Genomic DNA, 10,027 nt, shown 5'->3' on the forward strand with positions numbered 1-10,027 from the left:
GGAATTCATCCTTCACGGGTTTGGGTTATTGGATTAGCAGGGGTTTAACCTTCACTGTTTGAGGTTATTGGATTAGTAGGGCTTGATCATTCAGTTTTTAGCGTTATTGGAAAAGTGGGGTTAAATCTTTCACTGTTTGGGATAATTTTATCAACATATTTTCATCACTCACAGTTTGGAAATATTGGATTTATAGGTTTCCATCCTTCACAGTTTTGGATAATTGGATTTTTAGGGTTTCATTATTCACTCTTTTGGATTATCTTATAAGCAGAATTTCATACTCCACTGTTTGGGTAATTGGATAAGCAGGGTTTCATCCTTCACTCTTTGTGGTTATTGGAATAGCAGGGTTTCATCCTTCACTCTTTGGGGTTATTGGAACAGCAAGGTTAATCATTCATGCTTTGGAGTATTGGATTAGCAAAATTTCACCCTTCACTATTTGTGGTTATTGGAATATCAGTGGTTAGTCCTTCACTATTTGGGGTTATTGGAATATCAGTGGTTAGTCCTTTACTATTTGTGGTTATTGGAATATCAGTGGTTAGTCCTTCACTATTTGGGGTTATTGGAATATCAGTGGTTAGTCCTTCACTATTTGGGGTTATTGGAATATCAGTGGTTAGTCCTTTACTATTTGGGGTTATTGGAATATCAGTGGTTAGTCCTTCACTATTTGTGGTTATTGGAATATCAGTGGTTAGTCCTTCACTATTTGTGGTTATTGGAATATCAGTGGTTAGTCATTCACTATTTGGGGTTATTGGAATATCAGTGGTTATTCCTTCACTATTTGGGGTTATTGGAATATCAGTGGTTAGTCCTTCACTATTTGTGGTTATTGGAATATCAGTGGTTAGTCCTTCACTATTTGGGGTTATTGGAATATCAGTGGTTAGTCCTTCACTATTTGTGGTTATTGGAATATCAGTGGTTAGTCCTTTACTATTTGGGGTTATTGGAATATCAGTGGTTAGTCCTTCACTATTTGGGGTTATTGGAATATCAGTAGTTAGTCCTTCACTATTTGGTGTTATTGGAATATCAGTGGTTAGTCCTTCACTATTTGTGGTTATTGGAATATCAGTGGTTAGTCCTTCACTATTTGGGATTATTGGAATATCAGTGGTTAGTCCTTCACTATTTGTGGTTATTGGAATATCAGTGGTTAGTCCTTCACTATTAGGGGTTATTGCAATATCAGTGGTTAGTCCTTCACTATTTGGGGTTATTGGAATATCAGTGGTTAGTCCTTCACTATTTGTGGTTATTGGAATATCAGTGGTTAGTCCTTCATTATTAGGGGTTATTGGAATATCAGTGGTTAGTCCTTCACTATTTGGGGTTATTGGAATATCAGTGGTTAGTCCTTCACTATTTGTGGTTATTGGAATATCAGTGGTTAGTCCTTTACTATTTGGGGTTATTGGAATATCAGTGGTTAGTCCTTCACTATTTGGGGTTATTGGAATATCAGTGGTTAGTCCTTCACTATTTGGGGTTATTGGAATATCAGTGTGGTTAGTCCTTCACTATTTGGGGTTATTGGAATATCAGTGGTTAGTCCTTCACTATTTGGGGTTATTGGAATATCAGTGGTTAGTCCTTCACTATTTGGGGTTATTGGAATATCAGTGGTTAGTCCTTCACTATTTGGGGTTATTGGAATATCAGTGGTTAGTCCTTCACTATTTGGGGTTATTGGAATATCAGTGGTTAGTCCTTCACTATTTGGGGTTATTGGAATATCAGTGGTTAGTGTTTGTGATAAGTGAATTATCAGGGTTTTATCCTTCACTGTTTCAGATTCTTGTATTAGCGAGGTTTTATCTTTCAATGTTTTGTGTAATTGGATTAGCGAGGTTTGTTCTTTCACAGGTTGGGGTTTATGACGCTGGTTTTGTTTCCTTGACTGTTTTCAAACCGGATGTAGTAAACATAGTTGAATTTTACGGAAAAGACGTCATGACGTTGTCATTGAGCGTGCGGATTTGCGCGGATTTTTGCTATAAAGAACAGTGTAGTAATTGCATTTCTTAAGGTGAATGAATGATACAAAGTATACAAATTTTGGCGTGCGCAAACTTGGGCTTGTTGCGTTGTTGGTTGATTATTATTTCGCTTCAAGAAAAAATACGAATGCAATATACACTAACTTCACGATCATCCCTCGTACTTATCATTGAAGTCAAAATAAGTTCTGTAAATAATGTCATCAAAGGCACGGAACAATTGCTAAAATTGTTTAATGAAACAATTCGTATTTTTTGTAACTACTTTTTTCATTTGAATAGATATTATTGTAATGTTTCTTCCCCTGTTTCCATAACCGTGAAAAGAAAATGGCGGCAGACATGTTTTAAACAATTTTCGTCGAAAAATGTTAGCCTAGCTGTTGACAGTTTTTTCCCCAATGTTTTCAAAGAATATGAAAGTGACCTTTGATATTTGGTGTTCAACTTACCTGCAAAGAGTAAAAGAGTTTTTAGAATGTGATGGACAGCCGATAGGTAAAAAAATAAAAAATAAATACATATTGAATGTATCGGCATAAACACGAGTAGATAGGGATGTTTGATGTAAAATAAGATAAGTAATGAGAAAAAAAGAAGTAAATATCATATATTTTTCAGCGTTGTTAACAGATGAGATGCATCGTAACTATCATTAGTTAAACGATGATTTGGTGATACAGGCCTACAAAGGCGTTTATATAGGAAGAGTCAAATCGGACCTGTGAATTAACATATCGGTTGATAAAGGCTGGCTAATACGACTTTGTATTGGTCATTCGCGTTCGATATTTTGTACAGGAGAAAGAGATCAATAAGGTTTTGATGTGTTTCATAAGCTCAGTAGAGTGATCGGTGAATTAAGGATTATAATGAAACTGTCTAAGCAATTAATGAACTATTATACAGACGTTTACACACACAAAAATAGATTTCAGGAAGGCCGTATAAAGAGACAGCAAATCATGTATATATGTTTCATAAGTTCTGTTAAAGGCTAATGGTAAATATCTACCCTATATGTTACCACTTTCATAGGTCACCATTCCAAAAACCATACTAGTCCCAAGGGAATAGTCAACAACGTTAGAAGCACATTAAAATGTTGAGAACAGAGTAATGTATTTTTTGAACATTCTACAAAACAAAGAAAAAGGTCATAATGAACCAAATGACCGCATATCGAGGGTAATTAGTTTTACATGTATGGTACGTTGAACCGGTAAATTCACCGGATGAAGTGAAATCAAGCATTTTGTATAATTACCTAGATCACTGACTTATTAAAAAAATGTATGTTTCTAACAACCTTTGGGTGAAATTAGGTTCAAGTTAAGCCTCAAATGCCTACATCTCATTTGCAGAATCTCAGCAATTTTTTTTTGTTCTTTGCGTCACTCGAACAGATAAGAAACGCATTTCTAACTTGACAGAAAATGCATTAGCTATAAAATCAGCGGGGAGTTCCGTTAAATCGGATTTGGTCCTAATGATCTCAACATAGGTCGTGATAAAAAAGAGAATAATTCGATGTGTTTGCGCTTTTAATGTCTCTCCTATTGAAAGCACGTGTTATTTGACAGATATTTTCCGTGCCATTAGCGGGAAGCAAAGTAGTGATTTAGATTACAGTTGTTATATATAATTAGTAGCATCAGTTCCATGGGGTTTATAAACTAAGTTGAACGTTCTCAAGGTCTTGTGAATAAGATGAAAAGTTGAATGCGCTTTGAAAAGCAATACGCAAAAAAATAATTATTTTCTATATTTTCGTAAAAGTTCGAATTGAATTTAATAACTGGGATATCTAATTCTAAATCTGTTCAGTTGTTGTTTTCTAGCTTCTATCTGCTAGAAATTATTTATTGTAGAACTGAATGCATTCAAAAGTATTCATACATATACCTAATCCAACACTTGAATAGTTGACTGGTTGGTAATGTCCGGCATACGAGGAGCGGGTAACTGCGGTTTCGAGCCTAAAACACTATCGTTTTATTGACAATGCATGACTTAAAGGCATTTTGAAAGTCCTATTTTAAATAAATAGTTATACATACTGAATGGAACACCTGTACGTATATAATCTTCTTTTTTATCTGTTAACTGTTTGTTGATACGTTTTATTATTCATTTGTATATAATATGTTTTGCCAAGCTCAAATGGCAAATTGCATGGAATTTTTTTCTGTTGAATCGGCGACTCCTCTTTTGTGAATACACTTTTATGATATACCATTTTTAAATGTATGGTCTTTACGCAGGTTGGGTTGAAGATTATATTTTCTGCCATCAATATTTGATTCTTTAGGGGTTTATGAAAAAAACAACATGTATATACGTATTAATAAATATATGTAAATACAAAATAATAAATACCCATAATCAGTGATGACTGCAACAACTTTATTATCCTCTGCAACAGTCATTATAATATTGTTAGATTTCAAAATCAACAGTTTAGTACACTTATCTTCAGATACAAATCACCATTGTGTTATACTAGAGGAGTGCCGCCAGTCTCAATATTTGAACAGTATTGATAAACCCCGGCATGCATCGCTCCATACTGTATTTATCTTTATTAATGTAAAATATATGTAATTCATACTTACCTTTGTCTATTCATGGAAAGATATTTTGAAGTTTTCAAACCTTGGCATTTTAGGCCAGTGCTTAGCGCCATCCTGATATTACAGACGGGCTAGCCCTGTGTCCATCATGCCAAGATCATTAATAGTCACTAAGTGTTGTTAGTAATATTATCCTGGATAAAGTCCATTTTTTCAAGCATTGTTCATGCAAAATATTTAATAAGTACCAAGTTATTCAGTAAATTATTGATGTACAGGTTTAACATTATTTGCATAACATGTACTGATCTCAAACCTGTTGTTTTATGGCACTAACACAGCAAAACGTAATAACTCTTGTCGGGAATTTCACAAAGTTCACATATTTTCTTTGTAATTCAGCGTGTACACCGCCATTTTACCTTTGAATCTTGGGTAATCCTGAGATAGTTTTTGACCTTTCAAGATTTCAAAACTTGACAAGTTATTCTTACTTGAGCGTTTGAATCATGTCGTTCCACAAGGTGATAATGTCTCTTAGTTAATAATCCATTATTCACATGAAATGCACTGATAATTTATTGTTGTAATCCAGTGTGATGCTTTAAATCCTTTTTCGGAAACTTCACGGTCATTTGACAGTTCGTCCGCCATCTTGAATATTTTACAATGGCTGTCAGCCAATCGGGTCATTTGACCCGATTCTGGGTCATTTTCGGTCGGGTCAATTTTGGTCAGGTCATTTTTGACCGAGATTTTCGGGTCATTTAACCATAGGAGTATATAAGGCCGTGAATTTTCAGTTAGAGGACAGTCGAATTTGGATCATTGAACAAGCTGCCTGCATATTATTCTTAAAAGGTTAAAATCAACCTGAATATTTAAATAGACAATAAGTAAGTAAATATAAACTACTTACAAGTAATAAAATAACAGGCATTGATTTTATATTGAGTTTGTAAACAACTTTATACTGATAATAATATTTTACTGTCTTACTACGACGTGCTGTGCCAACGTTCATATAAGCCAACGCGTTTTGCTGTGTACGGTGCCGCTGATTACTACCGTGTATTATATCTGATGTTTGATGTCTTGATGCATATATTTATTTGCTCCAAAAATAAAACGTAAAACGTTCATTGCGTCGTCATTTTGGCTATGTCGTAACATTTATTGCTTCAAATACTTGGTCACCCTAAAAGGGACAGTTGATAGCGTCGACGGACCACGGGGCTAGGTCGTAACAGTATTAAGACAATTGGGGTTAAGCAAATAGACACATTTGGAATGATAAAATGTACACTTTAGTGTTCAAATAACATTTTATCTATTTTAACAATAACAAAGCTACTTTTAAAAGGCTTTATTTTCAATGTTTGATGGGTCTATTTTGTTTGTACGCAAATATATTTTAGTGTGATAAGTAAAGGTCAGTGATTTTGCTAGGGCAGCATAACTCGGTATCATCATTCTAAACCAAGAATTGAGCGTTAACTTGCAATTGTTAATTCAAAATCGCTTTCGATTCATTTTTAATACGCAAAATGTGCCTGTTTTGTACGACATTGTTCTGTTTTATGTTTTGCGGATTTTTGTCCACCAAATCGTGCCATGGTGTTGTTGACTTCAATTTGATATGCTACCTGGACACTCCTTTGCTGATATAAATGTCTCTCAAGTTAAGAGGTCTGTGCTGTCATGTGCTAAATCCTGCGCACAAAACGCTGGCAGTAACCAATGCAATATGGCTTTGTATGATAAGGCAACTCGCCTTTGCAGCATGAAATTTGGTGATTCTGAAGACATAGTTCCTGTTTCAGACAGCAATAAAGTTCTTGCAGTCATCACTGAGTGTGAGTAGTATTTAATTTGCATTCACATAAGTTTTGTTACGCATATACATGATTGTTTTTTCTTGTGGAGTTGCCGATAATGACAACTCATTTAATAATAATGATGCTAATAATAATAATAATAATAATAATAATAATAATAATAATAATAATAATAATAACAACAACAACAACAAGAGTCAAGCAATCATTAAAAGATACTAGTATGTTGTTATAAGGGATGCAAACGAATGGCAAAACTGATATTTGAATATTCGGTAATTCTTTCGATCGAATATTCGATTACCAAAATACATATTTTAGAAGATGTAGTAAACTACTTTTATAATTGGCTAAATTAATACCCGGAGCATTTTAACAATACTTTGTGGAAGCCAGTACGCGCGGCGGACCCTGATTTTCCCAAAGAAGCCTTCGAAATTGTCCATTTTCATGAAGAAAAAAGAAATATATTTTAAACAAACAACAAATTCGAATAGGGTCATTCCGTAGGACGAGCAGCCTCGTTCTGAGATTGACCTCTAAATTGACTAAATAAAACTAAGGAAAATTCAATCAACTCAGGAACTAGTTAAATAATAAACGAAAACATAAGTGGACTTGACTCATCTATTGTACAACAATAGAGGAAATATATCCTAACACGCTATACTATACACTTACATTTCAAAGCAAGAACATTGTATCGAAACATAGAAAACAGTTTAAAGCACATATATGTATCAATTATTGTAGCTCATAGCTTTTTCGTCATCATAGCGATTTGAGCTATATTGCACAGCTTTATTTACAACCAAGACAACTTATTGGTATTAAAGCCGATTCCTAGCCAGCTGTTGTAAAAGTAGGGGACTTTTTATAGTACCCGACGATATGTCCCTAAATGACATATGGCGCGTGTTTAGTGTATTGTCATCACATTCACACCTATAGCATTAGGGGCCAATCGTTGTAAAAACATGACAAACGAACTTTATAAACAACTACGGTGTTGTAAACAAAAGGTTTTTATTCTCTTTATTGAACTGTTTTCCGAATATTCGAATACCGATTTTGGCATTCGAATACCAAACATTTGATCGAATATTCGAATATTCCTTTGCAGCCCTAGTTGTTATACTTTATGCCTAGCATTGTTTCAATCCATATTTCGTCAACCTTCTTGGCAGTACATAAACATTTGACCTCCTATATATATATATATAAACATAAATGACGCAACGCCATTAGTCCAGGACTGGTCACTCGGTGAACCCATCTTTTTCCATATTGTGTCACGAAATTTATATCCTACCAAAATGGCGATTTTTTTCCGATTCCGATGAAGATTCCGATGAATAAATGAAATATTTTTACATGTTAACAGGTTGTCGACGTGTCACTCGAGCTTCGGTTTCTTCGCCCCGTATATCCCATATCGGGTCACCTACTAACCCCGTAACTAATAATAAGCAAGAAAATTCTGAAATAAAGTTGACAAGAGAGAACAAGATATCTATGAGCGATGATAATATTAATCCAATCAAAGAAATTAATGCTGACTCTTTTCAATATCAGAATGGTTATTTTCTTATAAGTTACAAACTGTTACACATATAATATGAATTTTTACTGTTACACTTAGTATTTGAAAGTTCAATCCATTGGTTTCAGTGATACCAACTACGACTACTACTTCAACAACAACGACTTCAACAACAGCGACTACACCACCTCTCTGTGAGATTTTTTTTTTAAAATATCTGGTAAAAAATAATATTGTTTTTTTGCATTGAAAACAATATCTTAATCTTCTTAAGACATTTGTCTATTGTTTACTTTTTATTTTCTATATTAATTTTGTATGGTTAATCATACATTTCTGACATGATCTTGATGTAATTCATGGGATAATGTACACATAATATGTATTCTATATTTGGTACATGCATGAATTTTATTCACACAACTTCATAGCAAAATATGAAACAACGATAATTTTGGTTTAGAACTAAGATCTAATGCAACAGGTTCTTACATCGGGTTCTTCAGATAATGTAATTTCCGACGTTTGCATATACTGAATTTTGCGATTTTCTTTTCTATTTTGTAAATTTAAAATTAATCTTACAAACATTTACAAACTTGTTCTGGAAGTTAGCTGACCAGTAGCAAGGCAATAGAAATTGAAGTATATTTGTCATTCAGCGTGGTACTGTCCTTATAAATATGCAAGACAAAATCAGTTATAATCAATGTTAGATTGATATTAAATGCATATAAGTATTGCATATATAGTGGATTGGACATGATTGATAAATGCTGATGTTGCATGTGTGTGTGTTTATAATATCATTGTCAAAGCGCATTGTCAACTTACAATTTACCATTAATCGTTCTGTACACAACAGTTTTGTTATGCGTACGGAATAGTAGAGTAATACCATTTTTCTGTGTCTATTACAGCAATATCCCAGTGGGTCAAGAATGTTCTAAGCTTTTCTTCGGAATGGGAAAGTACTGGGGAGTAAGTAGTAAAATAAAACTGTGTCGCATTACGGGAGATTTGTGTCACCTTTGGAAAAATATTTCACTTTTTTCTCAAAATAAGGCGAGTTTCTTGTATGATTTCATTGCCCTTAATAAGTAGTTTCGGTAGATCAATGATTATTAAAGAGGGGATAATTGTCTGTTTCAGTATAAGATCGTAATATATTTCACCGAGTGAGCGCCAAAAGTGTTCACGGGGCGAAATAAATTAGGATCTCACACTGATAGGAACCTTTTTTATTATATGCCTAAGAAGGATATCATACAACAGTTTATTTTCTAATTATAAGAATCGCGCCAAATTTTATGCGAACGTAGCGTTGTTGAATCTGTTTTATTTTGCGCGCCGATGTTTTGGTATTGAGAATGGGGTGGTATTTAAAATCAGTGAAAATATCAAAATGTTATTTCACTATTTGAAATTGGGATTTTTTTTTTCACTGTAGAAACTCTATAAACAACCTGAAATCATTTATTATATAGATTATATTTGTTGTATTCAGTGTAACATTTCTGGTTCAGAAGTGACGAATTTAGTTTTGATCATGGGGAAGTAACTACAATGGATTGTAAAAGTTGTTCTTAAAGTTAATAAGTTATGTAGTCAATATTTGATATCACATCTAATGACACAGTCAAGCGGAGATATTATTTGTACATCGGATAACTTGATTTCGTTGACAATGTTCGCTTGTTATTACTTATTAAAAGCAGACTCAGTTGAAGCGGTGCTGATTTTGAATTAAATGCTTCCAAAGAATCCACCTTACTGATTGTACTAACTAAGATTCAACTCTGCAGTTGTTCCGCGTACCAAGTAATTGGCGCTCCGGACGTATATTCGAGTTACGGAAGTATTTCCGAGGCATGGGCACCTCTAACCGATAATGCAGCAGAATTTCTAGAGGTAAATTGTACATAATTTTCGTTCAAATACATATAATATAGCTTGTAAAGATTGTTATTATAGGTTTATATAAGTCACGCCTTCGTGTAGGAAACTAGTACATGAATCCCTTTTCAAAAGTCTTATGACAAAGACAAACTTCTCCAA

General features: G+C 33.9%; 1 protein-coding gene across 1 annotated transcript; it reads right to left on the minus strand.

Annotated features, from left to right (window-relative positions):
* Window positions 1–746: 746 nt before the first annotated feature.
* Window positions 747–4,701, minus strand: LOC128237947 (melanoma-associated antigen E1-like). The gene is made up of 2 exons (XM_052953522.1): window positions 4,631–4,701; window positions 747–1,494 (listed from the first exon to the last, which is right to left on the minus strand). Exons 1-2 carry the CDS (start codon window positions 4,699–4,701, stop codon window positions 747–749), a joined length of 819 nt encoding a protein of 272 aa, XP_052809482.1.
* Window positions 4,702–10,027: the final 5,326 nt, after the last annotated feature.

The sequence above is a fragment of the Mya arenaria genome, chromosome 6, assembly GCF_026914265.1.
Source record: "Mya arenaria isolate MELC-2E11 chromosome 6, ASM2691426v1".
Classification (NCBI taxonomy): domain Eukaryota; kingdom Metazoa; phylum Mollusca; class Bivalvia; order Myida; family Myidae; genus Mya; species Mya arenaria.

Coding starts and splice junctions, on each gene's coding strand:
- LOC128237947 (XM_052953522.1), bottom strand. CDS start 4,701: ATGGCGCTAAGCACTGGCCTAAAATGCCAAGGTTTGAAAACTTCAAAA. Junction 1,495..4,630: donor CTTTCCATGAATAGACAAAG/GTAAGTATGAAT, acceptor AACCCCAAATAG/TGAAGGACTAACCACTGATA.